General features: G+C 45.9%; 1 protein-coding gene across 2 annotated transcripts; it reads left to right on the top strand.

Moving 5' to 3' along the window:
- Positions 1–736: 736 nt before the first annotated feature.
- On the top strand, positions 737–27,511 carry LOC129513939 (uncharacterized). 2 transcript variants are annotated; one of them, XM_055332401.1, is made up of 5 exons: positions 3,811–4,014; positions 4,959–5,111; positions 12,401–12,514; positions 25,719–25,843; positions 27,007–27,511. In XM_055332401.1, the coding sequence occupies exons 1-5, from the start codon at positions 3,904–3,906 to the stop codon at positions 27,134–27,136; spliced, it is 633 nt and encodes a 210-aa protein (XP_055188376.1). In that variant the 5' UTR covers positions 3,811–3,903; the 3' UTR covers positions 27,137–27,511. The 2 variants fall into 2 exon arrangements, 1 of the variants encoding a protein (XP_055188376.1); XR_008665329.1 differs by lacking the exons at positions 3,811–4,014; positions 25,719–25,843; positions 27,007–27,511 and adding an exon at positions 737–1,159 and having other exon boundaries at positions 12,401–12,505.
- The last annotated feature ends 73 nt before the right edge of the window (positions 27,512–27,584 follow it).

Raw genomic sequence — 27,584 nt, 5'->3', positions numbered from 1 at the left:
TATAATAATTGGTGCTGTTTGGCAGACACGGCTGGGGTTTGGCTGTACCATCCTGGGGTAACTGATGGAATCTTCTCTTCTCCACAATATGGATGCTTCTGAACCCTTTTGGCTGCACCCCAGGATTTTTGCTTGCCCCTAATGTGGAGTTAAGGGTGTTCACTTTTGACAAAGGTGACTTTGCCTTACATTTGGACCACTCTTCTAATTTCCAGGCACTTCACCCTTTGTCACCTGGGAGCAGCCCCGTGGACAAGGCTGGGTGTGCAGACCATCTCTGCTCGGCTCTGAGAGGAAGAGATTTGTTCAATGTCACACATGGCTGGCTCAGGAGGGACTGGGCTAACAGAGCACAGGGATCCTTTCTTCTTATTATTTTTTTTTTAAGACTTATTTATTTGAGAGAGAGAGAGAGAGCATGAGCAGTGGGGAGGGAGAGGGAGAAGAAGACTTCCCTCTGCGTGGGAGGCCTTATTCAGGGTTTGATCCCAGGACCCTGACATCATGACCTGAGCTGAAGGCAGCTGTGTAACCAACTAAGCCACCCAGGGGGCTCATTTCTTTGTCCTACAAGGACCTCAGATCCATTCTGTTATCATGGTCCCTTTAAACTTCGATTCTTGTTATTGTGATTCTTATTATTTTTAGGTCAAACCATATGAAATTGCTAATATTTGGCCATTTCTGATCCACAGGGAAGTGCACTGTCGTGGGCCCAACATAATACTACTTTCTAATTACACGGTGCCCGAGACTGCCCCTGTGACCCCAGAGCTGCCAAAGCATCACCAGTGACTCACAGTTACTTACTTACGTGCCATCCTCCCATTCTACAGGTGGGGAGACACAGAGACAAGGCAGGGAGGGGACCTTTCAGGCTGCATGGGCAGTGACAGAGGGCCGAGACCCTGGTGACCTGCCCTTCCAGGCCGAAGCTCCATGCCAGCTCCTCCTGATGTCCAATTCTTCTCCCTTCCCAGAACCCCATCTCCAGGTCTGCTGACAGTCCAGCTTCTCTGTTAACTTGAAGTAACTTATATTTCTTTACAAAAACTATCACAAGAGTACCTATGCTGTGCCAGGCACAGAGCATGAAGACTGACCACAGTGGAGGGGCTTCCCAGGCACCGCGTGGCCCCGGGGCTAGTCCAGCTACCAGGTAGGTAACTAAATGTATTCATTTTAAACACTGAGATTCAGAGATGGATGTGAATGGGCCTCATTGGGGAGAGGGGACAGGGAAGGCCTCTCTGAGGGGGTGACATTTAAGCTGCCACCTCCTGCAGGTCCCCGACCACCTGCCTTGCTTTTTCGAGTCTGTGCTTTTGTGCCATGCTGACCTCTTGGCCCTTTCCTTGGCCGTGGTCCTGGGAGGCTTTAGTCACGAGGTTGACAACTGTCCAGTAACTGGAGCATTGAAACCTCTGTGCAAAAGCCTCTCATCAGCTTTAGTGAGACCCACCTGCTCCACATGTCCCCCCTGACCTGCTCGCTGTCCCCCACCCCCCGATTCCTGGAAGTTAACATAGGAATTTCTTTAAAGGGAAGAAGTATGAATCTTGACATTTATTTTCCTGGCCTTTGAGAGGCTGGGCCTGTGGAGTGTGTCACGGGAAAGGCCAATCCTAGGATGAAATCCCCTGCTGAGAGGTCACAGGTCCCCATGACACTCCCTGTGGTCGCTGGCAGCAGGCATGTGTCCATCAGAGTGGAAAGTGCTGCTAATCTGGGTGCTAATGTGCCCCTCGAGCAGGCAGTGGGGCCCCAGAACCGGAGGGCATCCTAGTGAAGGAGAGAAGAGACAGAGAAAGGGAGGTTGTGAAGGGGAGGAGCGGAGGCCAAAGGCCCCTGAGGAAGGTGGCTATGTTCACAGGGGACTGGCCAGCACTAAGGGGCTTTCGGTGTCTACTTCTGGAAGCTCTTGGTGACCTGTGAAGTTGCTTGTCACAGAATTCCCATTTCACAGATGAGAAAACCGAGGTCACGGCTAGTTTTTCACCCCAGCCTGACCCCAGGGCCTGTGCTCTTAGCTGCCGAAGCTGCTGCTTCCAGCCTTCCCAAGTGCTGGCCTGTCGATCAGGACTGTCTCCCTGAAAGCACGAGTGCTGTGCCAGGATCCCCTGACTGGGGCATGACAGGTGGACGGACGGACGGACGGACGGGCACTGAGCACATGTGTGTGTTGCTTCTGGGCCTTCGTCTCTGTAAGTGTGTGTCTCTGGGGATGGGGGGCAGTCTGTCTGGATCCTTCTCTCTGCTCCTGCCAGTCTGTCTGGGTCTCCTCACCCTCCCTTTGTCCGTCTACCTTGGGCTCAGCTCCTCTCTGTCTGCTTCAGGGCGGGCCTGTTTCACGCTGTCTCGCTCACCCCACCTCTCTGTCTGCCCCCCTTCCTTTGCTTCCTCTGAAGTCCTCCCAGGTCCCGTCTGTCATCTTCCGCCCACCTCTATCCTATCCTCCCCCCGCTCTGTCAAAGTGGGTCTTGTCCATGATCTCAGGAAGCCCGGCCCGTTAGGCCGACGTGGCCCTGTGTGAGCCCACAGCCCTGCGGGCAGCAGGCAGGCCCAGGGCCTGGTCCCCACCCCAGCTGGAAAGGCTGGGGCCAGAGGTGCACGGCGGCCAGCAGGCTGCCACTGGCTGGCGAAGGAAGGAGCCTAGAAAGGACCCAGCCACACCACCTGTGTGTGTGGGCACCTGCGTCCCCGGGCTTGGGCCAAGCGTGTCCTGAAGGCGGGGGACCCCGCCACACCTTCCCAGCCCCTACGTTGTCACCGAGCCAAAGCTTTGCCACGGTCGGACACACACAGGAGGCCCTGCCTCTACTCTGCCGGGCTCCTCTGGGACCTCTCTGGGATACCCCACGGGGCCCGGCCCACAGCGGGTGCTGCATGACGTGCAAGCGGGTCAGCCACAGAAGCCAGAGGCCGCAGGAACCCCTGCTTGGCTCTCCGGCCCTCCGGCAGGGCTGAGATGCTGAAAGGCCGAGCTGAGTCTTGGGGAACCTCAAGGCCCGCTTTCTTCCTTCCTCGCTCCCCCTTTGCTGTGTGGCAGGATAAAATTATTTTTGAGAAATGTTATTCCATAAATCCCCATAGAACACCTGCTGTAAGTCAGAGCTGTGCTGAGGGCTTGTCTGGTCATCTGTTCCTCAGGGGCCCGAGGACAGGAGCAGCCTTCCGAGGGGCAGCTCACTGACTCTGGCCGCAGACTGTCCCACTAGGCCTGCCCTTGGCCACCTGGGTGAGGATTTAACTTCTCCCTCCGTGGGGGGAGGAGGGGTGAGAAGGCTGAGAGAAGGCACCCTTTGAATCCCTGCCATTCTCTGTGTCTTGAAAGGACTCCAAGTTTCCTCAGTTTAAAGGGAAAGAAATGAGTTTCAAGTTGGAAAAGTTGATGGGTGTCCGACGTCTCGGCGCCACCATCCGGCCGCCTTGTGGGCCTGGTGGGGGGAGGGGTACATGAAAGGGGCCCTCAGAGGGGAGGACGAGGAACAGCCCTGCCCCAGCTCAGGCTGGGGACAGCCCCGCCCTCACCTGCTTCAGAAGCCCCCTTGAAAGCCCCCAGGTAAACCCCCACTCCCTTCCTTTATCCCAAGCCTCTTTTTTGAGGTTTGGCTGCATTTTTGATCTTAACAAGTTTTTTTTTTTTTTTTTTTTTTTTTTTTTTTTTTTTTTGTCATCTTTGCCAGGGCTTTTACAATGCGATTTCCTTTTATTTTAAAAACGGTGGCTTTCAAGCCTCCTCTCATCTGTGATTGTTTCATGTTTGCAGGTTTCTGGAAGGTTTGGAGCTGGTCCCTGGGTGGGCGACTTCCCATCTGCTCCTTGCTCTGCTCGTGGGCTTGGAAGGGGTTGGGGCCTCGGAGCAGCGGCTTTTCCAGCCCTCCTCTGGCTGGCCCAGCATGGATGGAGGAAGGCAGGGCTCTCAGCTGCCTGCCTCCCCCAGACCCTCCATTCATCAAGCAGCGGGAGACCTCATGGTGGGAGGCAGGCTGCCTGTGTTCCAGCCTTGGGCAGGTACTTGCACTCTCTGGGCCTCAGCTGTTCCATCTGTACAGTGGGAACAGCAACTGGATTCTAATATAGTAGTAATAAGTACTTAACGCGTACTCACAAAGAGATGGTATAAACAAGAATGCAGTAAGATGACACACAGAAAGTGCTTAGCACGGTGCTTGGCACAGAGTGAAGGATTGATAAATGGTACCCATCACAAGAGGGTAAGCCCTTGGTCTCCTAGACATCCGAGAGTTGGTCCTCAATTCTCATGCAGCTTCATCAGCTACTCTCCACCGAGCGCCAGTCTGGTGGCACAACTCACCCTGCACCTTTCCAATTCTGAATCTCTGTTGATCCTGCTCTGCCTCCCTGGGTCCCTCTTTCATACTTCCTCCTCAGATTGAAAGTCTCCTCCATCCTTCAAGGGTCAGCTCAGTGCCACCCACTCTGGGACATCTTTCTCCACCTCCCTCAAGTAAAAATTAGCCACACCTTCTTCAGTGGTTGTATGATTGAATTTGATTTTTATTTTACTTTGGAAGCAGGGGAAGCTAGTGTCCTCATTTCGTGCCTGTACAACTGTAAGCATACTCCTGAATCCCTGGGAGCCTCACTTCCCCCAGCTGGAGATGGGGATGACTATATCCTCCATTGTGTAAGCTCCATGAGAGAGGGGCTTTCTGTTTCTTACATCCTGCTATATTTCCAGCAGGGGAACACAGTAGGTGCTCAACAAATAAGTTACCAGAAATGATGACCACTGGGTTAATAGGATTCTTAACTACTTGGCATATAAACAATACTCAACAGATGGCAGTCCTCTTCATAATGCCCATTATTATTGAGAAACATTCACTTACTCATTCATTATAAGATGCAAATGTGGAATGGCTCCTGTATACAGGACACTGGTCTGGCACAAGAGGGTTCCAGAGGAATGGATGCTCTCTCTGCCCTTGCAGGGTTCTCTGATGAGATGGATCTGTAGATGGGCTGATGATGCCCCATGCCATGGCAGCAACGGGCTCAACTGGACGTTTGGAGGCCATACGGAGTTTCTGTTGTCCACTGACTCTGCAGGACACAGCCAGTTTCCTGCACACACTAGATGCCTTGTAAGTACTCTGAACTGAATTAAAACTGATCTTTAGAAGCCCACCCCTTGAAAGTTGCCTCAGGTTGGGCTACCACCTAACTTAGCCAATCCCCAGTGCTCTGGAGCCTGAAGGCAGCTCTCTGCTCTATCCTGATGCTTTTTTTTAAAAAAAAATAAGCTCAGTTGTTCCAGGAAACCCAAAGTCGGTTTGGGTTTGGGGGATGCACAATAACAACTTCGCAGCTCCCTGGTCATCAGATGGTCTGTCTGTTGCTTCCTCCTCTCTTTCCCCTTTTGCATAACGTTGGTCTCCCCAAAGCAGAACATAAGGCTAATACATTGCTTTGCTGTTCCCCCAAAGTGAGGCTTTTCAGATACTTCTTTCAACAGGGAGCTCAGACCCTTCAGCACCATCCACGGCCCCAGGGATACCTCAGCATTTGTCCGTGGAGCCTACCCACTAAGACCCATGGGTCTGCATTTGGGAAGCCCTTGCTGCACTCAGCCCAGCTTCTCAGGTCCCACACCAGCACAGCATTTCACTGCCCTCCACCCCAACCCATCCTTGTATGTCCTGCCCATTGAACTTCAAACTCCCTTCCCTTCGTGATTCAAGTTGATAGTGGACATTTCCTATTGTTTGGACAGCCACTATTCCCCTTTTTGGGATCAAACACACTCTTCCTGCTTATTTTCCTTTGGGGAACCACCTCCTGCCTTCAGGTTAGGCCCTTGGGCCTTGGGAGTGATGGACTGCACCCTGCGGCCCAGGGTGGACCCTGTGACCCACGGCTGACCAGTCAGAGTATCAAATCCCTCTGGCTGTGTGATTGGCTCATGGATGCCCACATGGCCAAAGAGAAGCCAATCAGGGCCGATCACTGCCACTCCATAGGCTACAAAGAGGCCCCACCTGCTCTTGGTCCTGAATTCTGGGGCTCCTGGGTGGCTTAGTAGGTCAAGGGCTGCCTTTGGCTCAGGTTGTGATCCCAGAGTCCAGAGATCAAACAGCATCAGGACCTGTGTTCCGCAGAGTCTGCTTCTCTCTCTTCTCCTCATCCTACTTGTGCTCTCTCTTTCAAATAAATAAATAAAACCTTAAAAAAAAAAAAAAGACAAGTGTAAGTCACCGTTTCTACCAGTCCTACTTCTGGACTTTCAGTGGCATGAGCCAATGAATGCTGCCTATGTGCACACGCATGCAAACACACACACACACACACACACACACACACACACACCTACCTCTCTTTTTAAAAAGCCACTCGGAATTGGATTTTCATCCCTTGCAATAGAAATATCTAACCATTTGCTAGAGCCTCCAGTGGCTCTGAAATTCCAAGCCCTGAAAGCAGGAAGACAGGTCAAGCCCCACCCCCTGCCCCCAAGGTCCTTTCCACAGCGGGATTCCAGGCGGGCGGCCTTTTTAAACAAATTATCCTGTGTCTTTCCTTTGCCCTTGCCTGGTGGAGACAGGGGATCTGTCTCCTCCTCTTTAAGCCGAGGGAGGGACAGTGCAGAATGAGGAAGTCCAAACCACCTTCTCTTCTGCTAAGGGGCACACTCCTTGAGTTTTTTTTTTAATTTATTTATTTATGATAGTCACAGAGAGAGAGAGAGAGAGGCAGAGACACAGGCAGAGGGAGAAGCAGGCTCCATGCACCGGGAGCCGGACGTGGGATTCGATTCCGGGTCTCCAGGATCGCGCCCTGGGCCAAAGGCAGGCGCCAAACCGCTGTGCCACCCAGGGATCCCTCCTTGAGTTTTTATATTGTTTTACCTTTTATTTTTTTCAGATTTACCTTCCTAATTAGGTTTTGCTCAGGCAAATATATTAGGATTAGTTTGTAATCCTTGAGCTCACAGAAAGTGAGGGTGGGATGCCTGAAGCGGGCTAGGAGCCAGGAGGAGGTGTTTGCTGTGGAAAATCCACAGGGTGGGGAAGCACATGGGTAATAAGGTGTGTCCACACATAAAATGGGATTCAGATGTGTTATTTATTTGTTTGCTTAATCCGTAGTTATGAATTATTAGTTATGTGCTAGGTGTTGGCGAATAGGACAAGGTACCTGTCTTTACAGGACCCCTGTGGAGGGAAAAGACAAGTAAGAAGGACAAATAAATCTGGTGAGAACAGGTAGCCTGGGCTACTGAGCCGCTGGGGTGCTGGGGAAGATTATGTTCTCTGCACCAGCAGGTGGACAGTTTCTCCAAAGAAGGGTTCCCACTTGCCCTTTGGCTATGTGTGACCTCCTCTGGTTCCAGCATTTGAGCTCACAGCCACATGGCCAACCATGCCAACCAAAGGTCACCCTCCAAGCCAAATGGCTGGGTCAGAGCCAACTCCCTTTCTGACCATCCAGGCAGGGAAGAGCCTCTTCAAGAAGAGCAGACTTCCTTGGGGTGAGTCCCCTTGGGGTCCTCAGGTCCCTTCCAGCCAGGGCTTGTGGTCAGAACTCTGCTAATTCACAAAGCCCTGTGCTTTAGTAAGCAAGGGGCAAGTGTCAATTCTCCTCCTGCGAGGTTCCTGGGTTCCTGGGCAAATGTGTCCATGGCATGGGAGGTGGGAGGTGAGGATGAGAACTGTGGAGAGGTAGACTTGATCAGGTCCCCAGAAATGTGGCCACATTCTCCTCCTTCACGATGGGTGTCTACTTGCTGATCATTTGCCCACCCAAGGAAGCCTCTCAAAAGGCCCTTTTGTGAACAGAGAAGATTTGCTTAAAGACGGTTAGTGGCTCCACCTTGGCAAAAAGCACTTCAGCAGCTCACAAACAGCTCCTTAAAGTTCTAAGCCTAAGCAGGCCCCGGAACTACAGGCCGAGTGCCTGAGTGAGTAGGCCTCTGGAGGACTCAGCCATTGGGCTGACTAGGCTTCCCTTGGACCTCCTCTTCTCCCATTGGGTAGAGTGTGGCTTCTGCTCCAGAGGCCTGGATGCCACCATTTCTGCCTTGGGACCAGAGAACTTGCTGAGCTGCTGAGCCTGGGGTCAGGCAGGAGGAGGCACAAGCATGGGGGTGGTGAAGGACACTGGGACCTTTGCAGGAGGCAAGGGAGCCTCTGAATGGTGGATGCCTCCCTCGAGGAGAGCTTGGGGCCGCCTGCCCTCCATTTTGCCTGCCATCATCACTTAGCAATGGCCGTTACAGGGCCCAGAGCTCTCCGGAAGGCCATCCACCCTGAAATGAAAGCTCAGCCTCCTCAGAGTGGGTCAGAGGAAGGGTGCTTATGGCCCATCTCTCTCTCATTGAGGGTAGTTTACATCTGTTAGTAAATTTAAATGATGAGTTAAATGTGGCTCAGATGGCCCCTCTAGGTCTGTCCTCTGCCTAACGACTGTGCAGACCCATTAGCAGTTCCTGGGCTGGTGCACAGGCTTGCTCCGGGGTGACTCCTGCCTCCTGGGTGGGGGCTGTTCCTCCTTCACACCCACCCGGGGCTGGGACACCGCCAAAGGCTCAACCTTCACAGTAGGAAGACATGGGGAGTGACTGCCATAGAGTCTGGGAGGAGTGGCTTTGGCAGTCCCTGCCGTCCCTGCCCCCTGCCCCCCTTGCCTCCCCCTGCCTCCTCCTTCCTGCTCTCTAGTTCAGCTGGGGGTGGGGGCACGTCACACTCAGCAGCCCTTCACTCTGCAGTAGAGCTGAGCCGAGAATGTCCTGGCAAGCCACTGAGCTCAACCTCCTACGTTAGATCTGGGGAAACTGAGGTTCTCTGGTTTGTTCCATCCTGCTTCCTGCCTGGGTGGGTTGATAGCACCAGCACAGAGTGTGGATCTCAAAGCTGGCTGCACATCAGCCTCTCCTGGGCAGCCCTGAACAAATATGAGTCTGGGACCCAGCCCGGTCAGGCCTGTGCTCTGCATCTTTTACAGGCCTCCAGGGTCTCTGAAATGTTTGGGGTGGATACACAGGGTGAGTAAAGGGAGGAGCTTCGATCTGAATTGCTGCTGCTGCTGAATGATGTGACTGTGTCTTCCAGGCCACACAACCTAAGGCCACACCAGGGCACCAGCAACAGGGATATGTATTTACATCGTTCCTCGGTATTGCTGGACTCCTGAAACCCCCAGATTGCCACTCAGTTGTTTTTGGGACTCCCTAGGCTTGTCTCATGTGGGCTTGTAAACGAACCTGTTAGCTACCTCGTGGCACAGATAGACCTCCATTCTGCTTCCGATCTTCTGCCCGAGGAGCTGTTCCCAGTGGCCCAGCCCTGCCTCTGTAGGCCCTGTCTCCCAGTCCCTTGCTCTCTGTGCCTCCACTGGGTCTGGTCCCTTTTAGGCCCCATGTTGCCAGCTGGACACACCTGAGACCCTCTGCTGGCTCCTACTGCCTCCACTGGGCCACTCCTCTCCGGCCCCACAGCTGCCTCTGAGCATCATGCTTCTGATGCTGTTGGGCTGGTGCTCCTCAGGAGCCAATGGCTCCCCGCATTTTGGAGTCCTCCGTGCGCAGAGCTGCCATGGGGAAGGTTCTCCTCTACCCCAATCCCTTTTCTCTTCTGCTGTCATTGGTCCTGATGTCTTTTGAGTTTCAATGCAAACCAGTCTTTTAGTTTCTGTTGATCACTTTTCTCTTTCACAAGGACTTGGGACATGAATCTCTGGGGAGCAGTTGGGAGAGAAACCCATGTGCCAGACACTAGAATCCTGGCCCCCAAAATTCAAACCTTTGTCATAAAGCTAAGCCAGCCTGTCTGGCTCTCCCTTTAGAAGGAATTCTATTCAAAGAAGTCTTTCCAAGCATGCAGGTAGACTTCTGGTCTACTGCGAGCCTGTTTCCACTGGCAGATGTGAGTGAGGCTCAAGCTGTCCTCCAGGATCCCATCTAAGTTGTATCATGGCCTGTTCCTGCCCTGCCTTCTGCAGGCCCTTTCTGTCTCTCCATCCTGCCGTTGTCCTCAGGCTGGCTGTGTGGACTCACCGATAGAGCTGATCACACTAGGGAAGTGTGTCCTCCAGCATACCTTCTTCCCAGCATAATTTCCCCTCCTCTCTCATTGCCTCACATATGGTCACATGCCCACCATTTTTTTTCTTAATATTTATTTATTTATTTGTTTGTTTGTTTATTTATTTATTTAAGGGATAGAGGAAATGAGAGAGTGCAGTAAGGGGCAGAAGGGGAAATGGGGTCCTTGATCACCAGGGAGCCCGATGCAGGGCCCAATCCCAAGACTCCAGGATCACACCCCGAGTTGAAGTCAGACACTTAACTTCCTGAGCCACCCAGGTGCTCCCACACGCCCACCTTTAAGTCACTGATGAAGGTCGCAGGGCAATCATGATTGGCCGACACCTCTGGGGACCCATCCTCTGAGGCTGGGGAGGGGCTGAGCTGCCCCCCCCAGCACCAGGCACTGGTGAGGAGCATGACCACCCATGAAAACTCCCCTCTGCACCTTTGCATACTTGTTTGAGCTTCCTGAGGCTGCTGTAACAAATTACTACAAACCCCCTGACTTCAAACAACAGAAATTTCTCCTTGTACAGTGCTGGAAGCCGGAATTCTGGAAGCAAGGTGTCAGTATGGCCATGCTTTTCTCCAAAGGCTCTAGGGAATGATCTGTTTTTGCTTCTTCCAGCTTCTGGTGGCTCCAGGTGTTCCTTGGCTTGCAACCACGTTGCACTACTCTGCCTGTGTGGTCACAGGGCCTCCCCTTCTCCCCTGAGCCTCTCATAAAGACACAAGTCCTTGCATTTAGGTCCACCCGGGCAACTCAGGATGCTCTTATCTCAAACTCCTTAACTTAGTTATGTGCGTCAAGACCCTCTTCTGAATCAGGTCGGTAACAGATTCAGAGGTTGGGATGTGGACATATGTTTCTGAGCACCACGTTCAACCCACTTCAGTATTCTTTAGCCCTGTCAGTGGAGATAAGTAAAGCAGGTGGGGGAAATTCATCTTGGGAGACAAGCAAGACACTGAGCATCTAACAAAGCGGGCTCCCTAAGAGACCTTGGCGGGCGAGGAGGCTGAGAGGTGCAGCAGAGCAGGGCCTGCCTGGAGGAGGAGGAAAAGTGAGGTCGGCCCTGGGGTTTACTTCTAACCTCTCCCTGGCTCATTTCCCCCACCGTCCCATTTGGTCTTGATTACGTGAATTTTTCTGTGATCACAGAATCTCTCATTGTGCCTTGCCCGACATCTAAAACAGCAAGCGGCCCGCCTGGCATTGAAAAGGAAAAAGTTTCTGGAGGACGCACCTGGGGCCAGAAGCCTTGAAGTGCTGTGGGTCTGGGGCTTGTGAAGGGAAGCCGAGATGGGGGAGGGCTGGGGGAGGGCAGGGGCCCGGCCCCAGGGCCAGCGACGGTCTCCTGATCCAGCCCCCCAGCCTGGTGTGGGCCCCGTGGGTCCGGGGTGCAGGTGGGGGGCACAGGGTTACCCACCCTGGGCACTCGGGGGTCCTCCTGGGCCCCAAGCGAGCAGCCTCGGTGGCTGCCTTTCCCAAGCCACCAGGCCTGAAAGCTAGAGGCCCAGGGCGAATAAAAGAGTCTGGGCAAAAGGCTCCAAGGCAGTTCAAAGAAGAGCGAGACTGGGGATGAAGTTTTCAAGCCACATCCAAGGGGAGGGCTTTTCATCTGCCAGCCTTTGAATCGGGAATCAAGGCGGGCAAAGTTACTACCAGGTTAAAGTTTAAATGGCACAGAAAGGGGAGCCGGGAAGATGAAAGGGCGGCCGTCTGGCCAGGGGAACAAAGCCGGAGCCCGGCCCGGGCACCTGGCCGCAGAGGCGCCGAGCGGCGGCGAGGGCCGGGCGAGGAGAGGCCGCGCCGCCACTGCCATTGTTCGCTTAAGAAGCCGAGTAATTGAAAGGAAAGGTGAGGCAAGGAGAGGCGGCCGGCGCGTGCGACTGCCTGGATCGTTAGAAAATAATTTAAAGGGAACAGGCCTATCAAGCCGGTTCTCTTATGGAAATGCGGGCGTTGAAGAGAAAGGGAGGGGACGGTGGGGGAAGCCTTTTCATTCTTTGAAAAGCGGGAGTTTTTTTCCCACTCGCCCAGCGCAGACTTGAACAGCGCGTGAAATCTCTTCTGTTTGCAAACTTGCCTCGCTCCTTCAGGGCCCTGGGCTGGGGTCCTCTCCAGCACTCGGCGGGCGGGTGGGGGCGCAGGGAGTTTCGGAGGGGCCACAGGGCTGCAGCTGCACGAGTGGTTCGTTCCAGAGACGGGTGCCCTGGTCACCTCCTGGTTGCTTCTGCGGGCTCCCCTGCTACCCACTGTGATTTCTGCCGTCTGAAGGACAAGAACAGGTGAGTTAGCATCCTGCCCCAGGGGGCGCACTGCACCTTACGCCCACACCTTTCCAGATGGACCTTATGGGCTCCCACTGTCTGGCTGGAGGCAGAAGGACATCCTCGATCACACCGTTTCAGTCTTCTGGAACTAAAACATGTTCGAGATTGGCAACATTAATCAAGGAGGTACCTATTACGTGCCAGGTAAAGTCTCGTGAGCAAGACCTAGATCCTTGTGTTTAGAAACCTGTAGTCTAGGGGAATCCCTGGTGGCTCAGCGGTTTAGTGCCTGCCTTTGGCCCCCAGGTGTGATCCTGGTAGTCCTGGGGTCAAGTCCCGCATCGGGCTCCCTGCATGGAGCCTGCTTCTCCCTCTGCCTGTGTCTCTGCCTCTCTCTCTCTCTATGTTTCTCATAAATAAATAAATAAAATCTAAAACAAAACAAAACAAAACAAAACTGTAGTCTAGATAGGGAGGTGAGCAAATAAGCAAGAGCAATATAGACCGTTACAGAATGATAACAGAGGAAGCCTTGTGGCCGGGGAGGGTGCTGAACCTGGTCTCTGGACCTTCAGGGACACCTACTGGAGGGGGGTGTGGACGCTTGAACTGAGTTGTGAAGAGTCATTAGCTGCTAGTGAGGGGGATTCTACTTTCAGCCAAGATGGAGTAGCATGGATCAGATTTACCTTCCTGCCTGCACTGGACAAGACATACGAAACAATGATTTGCAAGACGTTAGACATTAAGAAACGAAGGGCAGTGTTCCCTGAGAGATGGAAATCAAATGAGGTGAGCCCTCCGACTGCACCTCACAGCCTTGAGGGAGGTACCAGACCACAGCACAAGGAGGGGAATTTAGGGGAAGACTGATAGATTCCCTTTGTTGGGGTGACTGAGCTGAGAACATGGAGACTGAGGTGGCCAGAGTTTGCAGGGGAGGGGCTCTGACAGGAGAAAGTTCAAGACAGAGAGAACTCTGGAGATATGCAGAGGGATGCCCTTCTCAAGTATTCAGCAGAATATCAGCCAGCCCATATGTGTGCAGAATGGTAACTAAAGCGAGGGAATGAATCACCCAAAGGGTCAGAGTGAAGAGTGACTGCATCCAGAATAAAGCACGAGAATGTTTACAGGATTACAAAAACATTCAGAACCCAGAGAGGTAAAATGCATTGTCTGGCCTCCATTGACAAATTACCAGGCATGTGAAGAAGCAGGAAAATATGAGCCAGGATGAAGGAAAATGACTCAATCAACACTGACCTAGAACTGATGCAGATGTTAGAATTAGCAGGCAAGGATGTTAAAACAGTTCTCACGACCCTATTCCATATGTTCAAAAAGTTAATTAGAGACACAGAAGACATGAAAAAGACCTAGATCAAGCTAGGAGAAAGGAAGGCTCTAATGATGGAGACTGGAAAGCACATGGATGGAATTAATAGATTACACATTGCAGCACAAAAGACTAGTGAACTTTACAACAAAGCAATAGAAACTATTCAAAATAAAACAAAGAGGGGGAAAAATACAAAGAAAACAAGTCAGTAAATAGCATACGTGAACCGTGGGACAATATTCAGTGGCAACATACTTGTAATGAGAGTACCTTAAGGAAAGGGGTGTGTACAGTAAACTTATTTGAAATAATAGTGACCCAAATTCCTCCAAACTTTATGAGAAGTATAAACCCATGGTTCCAGGAAGCTCAATGAACTCTAAGCACAGGAAACATAAAGAAAACTACCCCCAAACCTATCATAACCAAATTGCTCAAAACCAATCATAAGGAGAAAAATTTTAAAGAAGCAAAAGAGAGAAAAAGACATGATGTACAGAGAAACAAAAGATTACAAAAGATTTCTCGCAAGAATCAATGCAAATGAGAAGATAGTAGAGCAACATATTTTATTTTTTATTTTTTTTTTAGAGCAACATATTTTAAAATAATGGGCACAACTCAAAGATATCATGGGTTTGGTGTCAGACCACTGTAATAAAGTGAATATCACAATAAAGTGAGTCAAAGGACTGTTGTGGTTTCTCAGTACATATGGAAGTTGGTTTATACTATATTGTAGTCTATTAAGTGTGTATTAGTGTTATGTCCAGAAAATGTATATATTTTGATTTTAAAATACTTTATTGCTAAAAATTGCTATCATTTGTAATTTCAGCAAGCCATAATCATGATCATGGATCACCATAACAAATTTAATAACAATGAAAAACTATGAGATATTGTGTGATGTGCGACACAGACACACAAAGTGAACAAATGCAGTTGGAAAATGGTGCTCAATGGAGGGTTTGCCACAAACCTTCAATTTGTAAAACAAACAAACCACAGCATGTGCATAGTGCACTAAGGTGAAATGCGATAAAACAACATATGCCAATATTGAAAGAATGGTCAACTTATAGTTCTATACCTAGTGAAAATAATTTTCTATTTTTATGAAAATATTTTTCAAAAATGAACGCAAGTAGAGAGAAGACCCTGAAAATATGGTGAAGTAGGAAACATCAGTGTCTCCCCATCTAGACAATAATTACACTGGCAGGACCTTTCTGATATAACTATTTTGGAACTCTGAAGTCTATTGAAGCCTTGCAACTTCCAAGGGGAGGCTTGGATGGTCAATTGCAGTTAATATTGGTTAATTTCAGCTTGTAGGGTGGTATCCATCTCCCATACTCAGTCCCATAGCAGGCAGCCATACCCATTTTTTTAAAGATTTATTTATTTATTTATTTATTTATGATAGAGAGAGAGAAAGAGAGAGGCAGAGACACAGGAGGAATGAGAAGCACGCTCCATGCCAGAAGCCCAATGTGGGACTCGATCCCGGGTCTCAAGAATCGCGCCCTGGGCCAAAGGCAGGCGCCAAACCACTGAGCCACCCAGGGATCCCCCATACCCATGTTTTTGAAGCAGCTTTAATGCAGTTTATGGGAGCCAGAGTGGGCAGAAACGACTCTTTCCCCTAAATAGTAGGAATCTGTGCTCTGATTGCTACTTGCAAGTTTTATTCAGAGTTACAGCCAAGAGGTTGGCAGCCACTTTTTGTTGCACCTCTTCCCGTTGTGAGAACACCTTCTCTTGCTGAAGTGACTGTCAAGAGATTTGAAAAGCTTACACATATTCCCCACATCTTCATTCTCTTCTTTCTTACTTTTGGGAGCCAGACACACAAGCCTAGGACCTCCATAAGTAACTGCATATACAGGGAAAATTAGAAAATGACCACACATGCCTAGGGAAAGGCATAGGTTCAGAAGAAAACCTGGAAAGACCTTACGTTTCCATGCCAGGCTGATCCTTGGTACAGAGACGGTCTACAATGATAAAAAAACAAAATCCAAAGCAATGACAACAACCAACAATCCATAAGAAAGGGAGATAATCTGATATCTAGTGAAATCACATTATTAGATTTGAATGCTCAGTTTTCAACAAAAACATCATAAGGCATATAAAAAAAAAACAGGAAAGTATGCCCATTCAAAAGAAAAAAGAAATTGACAGAAACTGTCCTTGAAAAAGTCTGAAGGCAGACTAAACTAGACAAAGAGTTTAAAGCAACTGTCATAATGCTGTCCAAAGAGCTAAGAGAAGATGTGGAGAAAGTTAAGGAAATGATGTATGAAAGAAGTGGAAATATCAAAAAGAGATAGAAAACATAAAAAGAAAACCAAAAAGAAATTCTGGAGCTTAAAAGTATAGTAGTTGAAATGAAAAATTCACTGAGGGATTCAAAGGCATATATGAGCAGGCAGGAGAAAGAATGAGCAAACTTGAAGAGAGGACAGTGGAAATGACTGAATTTGAATATGAAATCTGAAAGACAAAAAAATAAAGAAACATGAACAGAGCTTAAGGGACCTGTGGAGCACCATCAAGTAGAAGCATAAGCAATGTGGGTCAGAATCCCAGAAAGAGAGAGGGCAGAGAGAATATGTGAAGAAATAATGGCTGAAAACTTCCCAAATTTAATGAAATACATGAATATAAATATCCAAGAGGCTCAGCAAACTCCAGGTTAAGATGAGTTCAAAGAGATCCACACAAAGACACATTGTATTTAAAATTGCAAAAACCCAAAGACAAATGAAAATCCTGAAAGCAGCAAGAAAGTAGTGAATAATCATATTCGAGGGATCCTCAATAAGTAAGAACAGCAGCATATTTCTCATCAGAAACGTTGGAAGTCAGTAGGCCAATATATTCAAAGTGCTAAAAGAGAAACTGTCAACCAAGAATCTGATATCTGGCAAAACTATTCTTCCAATGTGAGGGAGAAATACCTAGATGAACAAAAACTGAGTGAGTTTGTGACCACTAGACCTGTCCTGCAAGAAATGTTCAAGAGAGTACTACAAGGTGAAAAGAGAGGACACAAAATAGTAATGTGGAACTACATGGAGAAATAAAGATCTCAATGAAGGTAATATGTGGGAAATTACAAAAGCTAGCATTATTATATCAATGGTTTATAACTCTACTTTGTTTTATACATAATTTAAAAGATCAATACATTAAAAATGATTAATGTCTAAGAGGATTATTGTAACTTTGTTTTATAGTTCCACATTTTGTATCTACATAACTAGAGACACTAATGTTAAAAGAATTATTAACTTATGTTGTGAGGCACTTAGTGTGTAAAGGTAGGATTTTGTGAAATCGACAAAAGAAAGGGGGTGAGGACAGAGTTGAAAAGAAGCAGTTTTTTTGTATGTGATTGAAGTTAAGCTGGTATAAATGAAAATTAGACTGTTCTTTTTTAAAGATTTTACTTACTTATTCATAAGAGACAGAGAAAGAGGCAAAGACACAGGCAGAGAGAGAAACAGGCTCCTTGCAGGAAGCCTGATGTAAGACTCGATCCCAGGGATCATGCCCTGAGCTGAAGACAGATACTCAACCACTGAGCCACCCACACAAACCTAGACTGTTATTTTAAAAAAGATTTTATTTATTTATTCAAGAGAGACACGGAGAGAGGCAGAGACATAGGCAGAGGGCGAAGCAAGCTCCCTGCAGGGAGCCCTATGTGGGACTTGATCCCAGGACCCTGGGATCATGACCTGAATGGAAGGCAGATGCTCAACCACTGAACAACCCAGGTGCCCAAAATTAGAGTGTTATGACTTTAAGAAATTAAATGTAATCCCTATGGTAACCACAAAGAAAACAGCTATAGAATATAAACAAAAGGAAATGAGAAAGGAATCTAAACATTTCACTGCAAAAAAATCAACTAAACAGAAAAGCAGACAGTAGTGCAGGAAATAAGGGACAAAAGCTCTAAGTCATGTGGGAAACAAATAGCAAAGTGAGAGAAATCCCTCATCAGTAATTACTTTAAATATAAATGGATTAAACTCTCCGATCAAAAGACAGGAATTGGCAGTATGGATAAAAACATGATCCAATCATACGGTATTTACAAGAGACTCACTTTAGGTCCAAAGACAGAAATAGATTGAAGTGAAAGGAGGAAAATAGATATTCCTTGAAAATAGTAAGAAAAGAGAGAGAGAGAGACTGAGCAAGGGAGCAGTCGTGGCTAGCTATACTAGTATCAGACAAAATAGACTTTAAAGCAAAAAAGTTTATGAGAGAGGAAGGACATTTTACATTAATAAAATGTTCAATACATAAGGAAGATGAACAATTATAAACACCTGTGTAACTCATGATAGGCCATCAAAATATATAGACAGCAAAAACTGACAGAATTGAAGGGGAAAACAGTTCTACAATAATAGGTGGAGACATCAATACCCCCCTCTCAATACTGGACAGAACATCCAGACTAAAGATAAGTAAGGAAATGAAGAGCTTAACACAACAAACCAACAGGATATAACAGACATGTACAGAACATCTTACCCAACAACTACAGTATACACATTTCTATCAAGTGTACATGGGAAATTTTCTAGGATAGAACATATATTAGGCCACAAATAATCTTGAAAAAGAACAACAAAACTGAAAGACTCACAGTTCTTTATTTCAAAACTTACTACAAAGCTATGATAGTTAAAACAGTGTGGTGTTGGCATAGAGATACATACAGAAAATGAAATAGAATAAAAAGCTCAGAACTAAACCTGTACATACATATTCAAATAAGTTTCGACAAGGGAGCTAAGACTATTCAATGCGGAAAAACTCTCTTTTCAACAAATGGTGCTGGGAAAACTGGATATTCACATATAAAAGAATGAAGTTGGACATCTACCTAACACCGTATAAAAAAATGAACTCAAAATGGATGAAGGACCCACATGAAAGACCTAAAGCAATAAAACTCTTAGAGGAAAACTGCACTAAAGCTTTACAGCATTGTATTTGGCAATGATTTCTTGGATATCACATCAAAGGCATAAGTGACAAAATAAAAGGTAGACAAATTGGACTTTATGAAAATTTAAGAATTTTTGCATACTGAAAGACACTGTCAACAGGGAATTAAGGAGTGCACTTGTCATGGAGAGCACAGGGTGTTGTGTGGAAGTGGTGAATCACTCTATTGTACACCTGAAATTAATATAACACTGTACGTTAACTAAAAACGTAAAGATAAACCCAAAATAAATAAAATGATGCTTTTCTTTGAAAATTGATCCCACTAAAACAACAAAGACACTGTCAACAGAGTAAAAAGGCAACCCACAGAATGGGAGAAAATAGTTATAAAACATATGACTGATAGGGATTAATATTCAGAATAGGGAACTCCCAAATCCAACTCAGTTTTAAAAACAGGCAAAGGATTCAAATAGCTTTTTCTCCATAGAAGATAGTCAGATAGCCAATAAATGCATAAAAAGGTGTTTCAACATCACTAATCATTAGGGGGATACAAATCAAAACTATAATGAGATACCACCTCACACATTCATTAGGATCCTAACATCCATTAGGATGGTTATTGTAAAAAGAAAAGAAAAGAAAAGAAAAGAAATAACAAATTTTGGTAAGGATGTGGAGGAGTTGTAACCCTTGGGCACACTGGTAACAATGTAAAATGCTTTAGCTACTATGGAAACCAGTATGGAGATTCCTCAAAAAATTAAAAATTAAAAAATTAAAAAAAATTAAAAATAGAATTACCATGTGATCCAGCAATTCTATTTCTGGGCATATATTCAAAAGAATTGAAATCAGGGTCTCAAAGAGACATTGGTACACTCATGTTCATAGCAGTATTATCCACAATATCTAAAACATGGAGATAATCCAAGTGTCTATCCATGGATGAGTGATAAGCAAAATGTGGTATATGTATGCAATGGAATATTATTTAGCTTTAAAAAGGAAGGAAATTCTGATATATACTACAACATGAATGAATCTTGAGGACATAATGCTAAATGGAATAAGCCAGTCACAAAAAGACAAAAACTGTATGATTCCACTTATATGAGGTTTTCACTCTGTCAAAATCAAAGAAGCAGAAAGGAGAAAGGTTGTTGCCAGGAGCTCAGGGGAAGGGAATGGGAGATTATTGTTTAATGGTGTAGACTTTCAGTTTCCCAAGGTGTAAGGATTCTGGAGATAGCTGGTGGTACAGCTCCACAACTTATGAACGTACTCAATATCACTGAACTTTATGCCTTAAATGGTTGAGATGGCAAATTTCATGTTATGCATATTTCACCACAATAAAAAAAAAATTGGAGGGATCCCTGGGTGGCGCAGCGGTTTGGCGCCTGCCTTTGGCCCAGGGCGCGATCCTGGAGACCCGGGATCGAGTCCCACGTCGGGCTCCCAGTGCATGGAGCCTGCTTCTCCCTCTGCCTGTGTCTCTGCCTCTCTCTCTCTCTCTGTGACTATCATAAGTAAATAAAAAAAAAATCAAAATAAAAAAAATTGGAGACAAAAATAAAGACTGTTCAGACATACAAAAGCACAAGGACTCCATTTTAGATACAAAGACATAAATAGGTTAAACTAAAAGATGGAAAAAGGTAAACCATTGCTAACGCTAATAAAAGAAAGTAGATAAGGTAAAATTTTACACCAAACAATAGTACAACTACAAGAAGGTTATTTTATAAGAAAGGGCTCAGTACATCAAGAGGCAATAACAATTATAAATTTGTATATACCTATTAACTAAGATTCGAATTACATGAAGCAAAAACTAAGAACTACAAGGAGAAATAGGAAAATCTACAATTAAAGCTAGGGATTCCAACAACAACAACAAGAATTTCTGTAAATACTTAATAAAACACATACACAGAAAATCAATAAGAGTGTAGAAGGCTGGGGGCGCCTGGGTGATTCAGTTGGTTAAGCCTCCAACTCTTGATTTTGGCTCAGGTCATGATCTCAGGGTCCTGAGATTGAGTCCTGCATCAGTCTCTGTGCTCAGCAGGAGTCTGCTTGAGGCTTTCTCTGTCTTCTCCCTCTGCCCCTCTCTCTACCTGTGCTTGCATGCTCTGTCTTCCTCTCTCTCTCTCAAATAAATAAAATCTTAAAAAAAAAAAAAGTGTAGAAGGCTTGAACAGCACTACCCTGACTCCACCAATAAGGGCAGACTACACATGCTTTGCAAGTGCAAGGGCACACGGAATATTGGCCAAGCTAGACTATATTCGGGGCCATCAGTTGAATCTTGATAAACTTAAAAGGATTTAAATCTGCTCACAAAGGAATTAAATTAGAAATGAGTAACAGAAAGATCTGTGAAAGACCACAGATATTTGGAAACAAAAAGACATTTCTAAGTAACCCATGGCTCTAAGAAGAAATCAAAAGGGGGGAAATTATAAGGTATTTTTTTGAATTAAAAAGATGAAACCTACATCACAGCTTGTGGGATGCTCCAAAGCAGTACTTACAGGGACATTTATAGCATTAGATGCCTCCATTAGAAAGGCAGAACATTCTCAAACCAATGATCTCCTCTTTTGCCTTAAAAAACTAGAAACAGAAGAGCAAATTAAGCTGAAAGTAAGCAGAAAAAAGCAAATATAAAAATCAGTGGAAAAAAATCAGTGGAAATCAATGAACTAGAAATAGAGGAAATGAATGAAACAAAAAACTAGTTCCCTTAGGAGAGCAATAAGAATAGTAAATCCTGGGGTACCTGGATGGCTCAGTCAGTCAAGTGTCTGTCTTCATCTCAGGTCATGATCCCAGGGTCCTGGGACTGAGCCCCACATTGAGCTTCATGCTCAGCAGGGAGCCTGCTTCTCCTCCTCCCTCTGCTGCTTCTCCCCCTGCTTGTGTGCTCCCCCCACTCTCTTTTTCCATCTGTCAAATAAATAAAATAAAATCTTTAAAAAAAGTAAACCCTTAATTGGACTGATCAAAAAATTAACATCAATAATGAGAGTGGGTTTTTTTTATTTTTGTTTTATAAATATTTATTTATTTATTTGAGAGAGAGAGAGAGAGAGAGAGAGAGAGAGAGAGACAGCGCAAGCAGGCTGGGGAGGGACAGAGGGAGAGGAAGAGAATCTCAAGTAGACTCCATGCTAAGCATGAAGCCTGTCCCACGGCTAGATCCCCCAACCCTGAGACCATGACCTGAGCTGAAACCAAGAGTTGGACACCTAACCCACTGAGCCAGCCAGGCACCCCAGTAATGAGAGTGTTAACGTCATTACAGACTTTAGAGATATTAAAAAGATAGTAAGAGAATCTTGTGGTGCCTGGGTGGCACAGTCGATTGAATGTCTGACTTTTGGTTTCAGCTCAGGTTAGGTCTCAGGGTCAGGGGTTTGAGCCCTGTGACAGGCTCTGTGCTCAGTGTGGAGTCTGCTTGAGATTCTCTCCTTCTCCCTCTGCCCCTCCCCCCACTCTCTCTAAAATAAATAAATCAATCTTAAAAAAAGAAAAGAGAATCTTATGAACAACTCTATGTCAATAGATTCAAAATTTTAGATGAAATGAACAAAATCCTTGAAAGTCACAAACTACCAAATCTCATGCAAGAAGTAGGTAACCTGAATTTCTCCATGTCTTTTAAAATAATTGAATTTGTAATTAAAAACATTCCCACAAAGAAAACTGCAGGCCCTGGTGCCTTCTAGTGAATTCTATCAAATATTAAAAAAAGAAATAACACCAATTTTACCCACCTCTTCTAGAAAATTGAAGAGGGGGAATATTACCACCTCATCCTATGAGGTTAGCATTACCCTGATATCAAAACCAGAGAAAAGCACTACAATAGAAGGAGGCTACAGACCAATTCCTTCATGAATTATATGTATTTTACTACAATGAAAAAATGAAGGCAAAATAGAGTTTTTCAGACATGCAAAAGCTATAGACTAATATCCTTCATGTTTAGATGTAAAAATTTTAAACAAAATTTTGGGACATTGAATCCAATAACATTTAAAAATACCATGACCAAGATAGTTTAATATTTGAAAACTAATCAATACAATTGACCATATTCAAAAAGTAGACACAAAACCCTATATGATCACCTTAACAGACACAGAAAAAGCACTGGATAAAATTCAATATCCTTTCCTGACTAAAAATAAATTCCCAACAAATTAGGCATAGAAGGGAACTTCTTTAACTTGAAAAACCTATAGCTAATACCACATTTAATGATGAAAGATTGAATGCATTTCTCCTAAGATAAAGAAGAAAACAAGGATGTCCATTCTCACAGCTTCTATTCAGTTCTGTAGCAGATGTTCTAGCCAGTGAAATGGGGCAAAACAGAATGGGAAAACTGAAGAGAGAAAGAGGAGATGAAGAAGAAGGAGGAGAAGGAGAAGGAAAGAATGAGGAGGTTGGGCAAAGGGGAGAGGAGGGAGGAAGGAAGAAAGAAAGAGAAAGAAAGAAAAAGAAAGAAAGAAAAAGAAAGAAAGAAGGCATTTATATTGGCAAAAAAGTAAAAATATCTTTATTTGCAGATGACATGATTGTCTATGTAGAAAATCAGATGGACTCTATAAACAGCCACTAGAATGAATAAGACTGGCAGGCCAAGATCAATACACAGAAATTAATTCTATTTTTATATACTAGCAAGGAACAATATGAAATTAAAATTAAAAATACCATTTATACTAATTTCAAAAAATACTTAGGAATATTTCTGATAAAAGTTGTGTGACAGCTGAAAACTACGAAACATTGCTGAGAGAAATAGAGAGCTATGCCTTGTTCATGGGTCAGAAGACTCAGTATTTTTAAGATGTCTTCCCAAATTTATCTACAGATCCAAAGCAATCCCAATCAAAATCCCTGCAGGCTTTTTTGTGAAATTGACAAGCTAATTCTAAAATTCATTCAGAAGTGCAAAGGGGGAAGTAGAACAGCCAAAACAACTTTGCAAAAGACAAATTTAGGGATTAGGATGACCTGATTTCAAGGCTTACAAAAAGCCACAGTAATCAAGAGAGTGTGGTACTGGTGTAATGATCAAGAGATGAATGGAACAGAATTGCGAATCCCGAAATGGGCTCCCCCCATATATGTGGAAACTGACTTTTGACAAAAGGGCAAAGGTGGAGAAAAGATACTTGTTTTAACAAATAACGTTGAAACAATTGGATATCCATGTGCAAAAAATGAACTCTGATTTACACCCTTCATCATGTATGAAATGTAACCTAGAATGAATCACACACCTAAATGTAAAATAGGAAGTCATACAAATCCCAAAGAAAACATGAAAGAAAATAGAGGAGACAAATTTTGAGCTTATGGTAGGCAAAGATTTCATAGCAATGACATAAAAACTCTAGAAGCAATAAATCAGTAAATTGGACTTCATTAGCATTAAAAACCTTGTTCTTTGAAAAATACCATTAGAGATAAAAACACAAACTACAGAACGTGATGGAACATTTTCAACCACATAACTGATAATGGCTTTGTTTCTAGAATATATAAAGAGATTTCAAAATTTAATAATAAGAACACAAATAAAGCAATAGAAAACGCAAATGACTTGAAGAAACACTTCACCAAAGAAGATACATGGCAAATAGGCACGTGAAAAAATGCTCAGCATTATTAGTCATTAGGGAAATGCGACATAATGCCATAACGAGCTACCACTAATCACCTATTAAAATGGTTAAAATGGGGGTGCTTGGGAGGCTCAGCCAGTTAAGTGACCAACTCAGGTCATGATCTCAGGGTCGTGAGATTGAGCCCCGCATCAGGCTCTGCACTCACCATGGAGCCTCAGATTCTCTCCCTCTCCTTCTGCCCCTCCTCCTACTTGTCCACATTTGCTTGCTGTCTCTCAAAATAAATAAATAAAATCTTTAAAAATTTAAATAAAATAAAATATTTAAAACGAACAAGACTGACCATACCAAGGGTTGGTGAGAATGTTGTTAAACCAGAATACTTGTTATAATGCTGATTCAAAAAACAGCAGTTGAGCAGTTTCTTAAAAATTTAAACATATACCTGTTGTACAATCCAGCCATTCTACATCTAAGGAAATAAAAGTATATGTCCATCAAAAAACTTGTATGAATGTTCATAGCAGCTTTATGTTTAATAGTAACAGACTGGCAACAACCCAAATGTCCACTGATGGGTGAATGGGTATGCAAAGTGGTATATTCATACAATAGGATAACATTTAGCAAAAGAAAGGAACGAGCTGCTGATACACACAACAATATCGATGAATCTCAAAATAATTATGCTGAGTGAAAGAAGCCTGACATAAAAAGGGCATGTGAGTCATAAGAGTCATAGGAGTCAGTGTACATGAAACTCTAGAAACTGTAAAGGAATCTGTGGAGATAGCAGATCAATGGTTGGCTGGGTATGGGGGCAAAGGGGTGCAGAGTCAGGAGGCAATTTTGGGGAGCGCTGGCTAGGCTCACTACCATGACTGTGGTGATGGTTTCAGAGGTGTGTTTGTGGGTCAAAACTTGGCACAATATGCTCTTCAAACGTGTACGATTTATTGCATCTCAATTACACTTCAATAAAGCTGTTTTTTTGTTTTGTTTTGTTTTTTTAAGATTTTATTTATTTATTCATGAGAGACAGAGAGAGAGAGAGAAGCACAGACACAGGAAGAGGGAGAAGCAGGCTCCATGCAGGGAGCCTGACATGGGACTCGATCCTGGGTCTCCAGTATCACACCCTGGGCTGAAAGCAGCACTAAACCGCTGAGCCACCCGGGCTGCCCTGTTTTGTTTTGTTTTTATTTAAAAAAGGAGGTAGTGAGGGAGAAGGGACAGGAACATGCTCCAGGCAGAGGTTTCAGAGGCCTGGAGATGAGGACGGGAGGGGTTCTAAGAAGCGAGAAGGTTCTGCATGGCTGGAGAACATGGCGGGAAGTTGAGAGTAGGGAGACATGAAGCTGATTATTGGTCCCTTGTGATGTGTTTATAATTTGTTTTGTGCCTCCTTCAGGATCTGTGGGAAGCTTTGGACGGTGCCCAGGCCTGCCCCACTGCGATCCTGTTTTTCCTGCTTCTTGCAGGCTCCCGTGACACGCAGCCATCCCATGGAGATGTTCAAGTGAGCCCGTTCCTGAGGTCAGGGCCCAGAATAGTCAGGGCTTGAAGGAAGGAGGCTGTCAGCTGGGAGGAGAGGATGGCAAGTGCCCAGTATCATGAGTTCAGAGGCTGGAGGGGGTGGCCTGGGGATGTGCAGGCCGATGGGCCCCAGACCATGTCCCCGTGGGGATCTGCATGAGTTCACAAAAGCCTATGTGCAGAGGATATGTTTGACCAAGCCCTGTTTGCTGAATGGGTTGTCTGACGCACATGGGTCTATCAGAGTTCTCTGCAGCTGTGTCAAGAGCAAAGGCTGGATGGGGAGGCAGAGCACTGGGCAAGCAGAGTTTGAAACATCCCATGCACTTGCATGAGGAGTGTCCATAGCAGGTCAAAGAGCAGAACAGGGAAACTGACACTTCCAGAACACTGCTCAGTAGCTAGGCCAGCTGATCATTTTGTGGGTGATCTTCCCCAACCTGATTTTTGCAAACCCTCCTGCTGCCCCTGAGAGGAACCAACAGATATGGATGTGACCCCCTGGGCAGGGTTGTGAGTGGGGTGTTGTCTGGAATGCTCTGTGGGCCTAGGCTGTGCTGGGGGGTGCCTGATGAAGGCAGAGGTGGCGGGGAGAAGGGACAAGGCAGGATCTGCATGGGACAGGGCAGACAAGAAAAATCCATATTCAATACGGTCCGCAAACAAGATGGCCTAACAAAGAAGGACAATGGGGTGACATGAAAGATGATATGGCAGCTCAGCAGAGGAAAAACGGGGCCACAGGGGTGGCAGGTGGCTGTGAATGTCTTTTTGGTGAGACAGGACTGACACGGGCCTACAAGATGAATTTAGATTTGGATGAGGACAGGAAAGAAGGATTTTCCAGGCAGAGGGAAAGGCCCTGAGCAGAGGGTGAGAGATGAGATGTACAATAGCCAGCGAGTTCTGTGTCATGTCAGTGTCAGGAGCGCTCACTTCCAAATGATCCTGCGTAATATTAGAACCACCCCTTGATTAATGGTATGCAGCCAGTTTGGAAATGCCAACAGTGGTTGAGATTATGGGTGGTAGGGTTTGTACATTTGTTAATGTGTTTTCTAGTGATTTTTTCCACCACCAGTGTATGTTACTTGTGTCATTCAAAAAAAAAAACAAATGTTATGAATCTGCAAACCAGCAAACCTAACCTGTTTCCTTTCAAGACCAGACCTTCCCGGAACAGTAGCCGGAGGACAGCCCGGCTCTCCCTGCGAGATGGAAGCCCAGGGGGTGTCCAGCCTCCATCTGTCTGTGAGCCTTCCCAGGGGCCCTGCAGCTCCTATCAGGCCATAGGCTTGACTGGACGTAGGCCAGCGGTGGGAGAACCTGCTCTGGCTGGCATTGCAAGGTGCCAGGCACACCTGAGCAGCCGGGCAGGTGTGACAGATGCCCTGGACCACATGGAGCTGGCTGTGCCTTGCGCACACGCCACCGTCCCATCCCACCTCCCCTCTCCAAACCTCCCTCTGCTTCCCGGCTAGCTCAGGTGTGGCGCATCTGTGGCCCATTGGCAGCTTTCTTGCCCGCAGTGCTAGGGAGCTGTCAGGTTAAAAGCTGGCTTGCTCGATTTGATCCCACATGTGAGCTGTTTTATTTCCCTCTCTCTCCCTTACATGGCTTCGGTGTGCTTTTATAAATATTTCACTAGCCTTGCTAAAGTCTATTTCATCTCTCTCTTAAATTTATTAAATATAAATGCAGCAACAACTCCAGCATAAGTCTCTCTTTGCTGTCAAAATCT

Source organism: Nyctereutes procyonoides, unplaced genomic scaffold (genome assembly GCF_905146905.1).
Source record: "Nyctereutes procyonoides isolate TBG_1078 unplaced genomic scaffold, NYPRO_anot_genome, whole genome shotgun sequence".
Taxonomy (NCBI): Eukaryota; Metazoa; Chordata; class Mammalia; order Carnivora; family Canidae; genus Nyctereutes; species Nyctereutes procyonoides.
The sequence above is the reverse complement of the archived record's forward strand: the minus strand, read 5'-3'. Positions and strand labels throughout refer to the sequence as shown.

Coding starts and splice junctions, on each gene's coding strand:
- LOC129513939 (XM_055332401.1), top strand. CDS start 3,904: ATGGAGGAAGGCAGGGCTCTCAGCTGCCTGCCTCCCCCAGACCCTCCA. Junction 12,515..25,718: donor TGGCAACATTAATCAAGGAG/GTACCTATTACG, acceptor TGCCTCCTTCAG/GATCTGTGGGAAGCTTTGGA. Junction 25,844..27,006: donor CAAGTGAGCCCGTTCCTGAG/GTCAGGGCCCAG, acceptor TTTCCTTTCAAG/ACCAGACCTTCCCGGAACAG.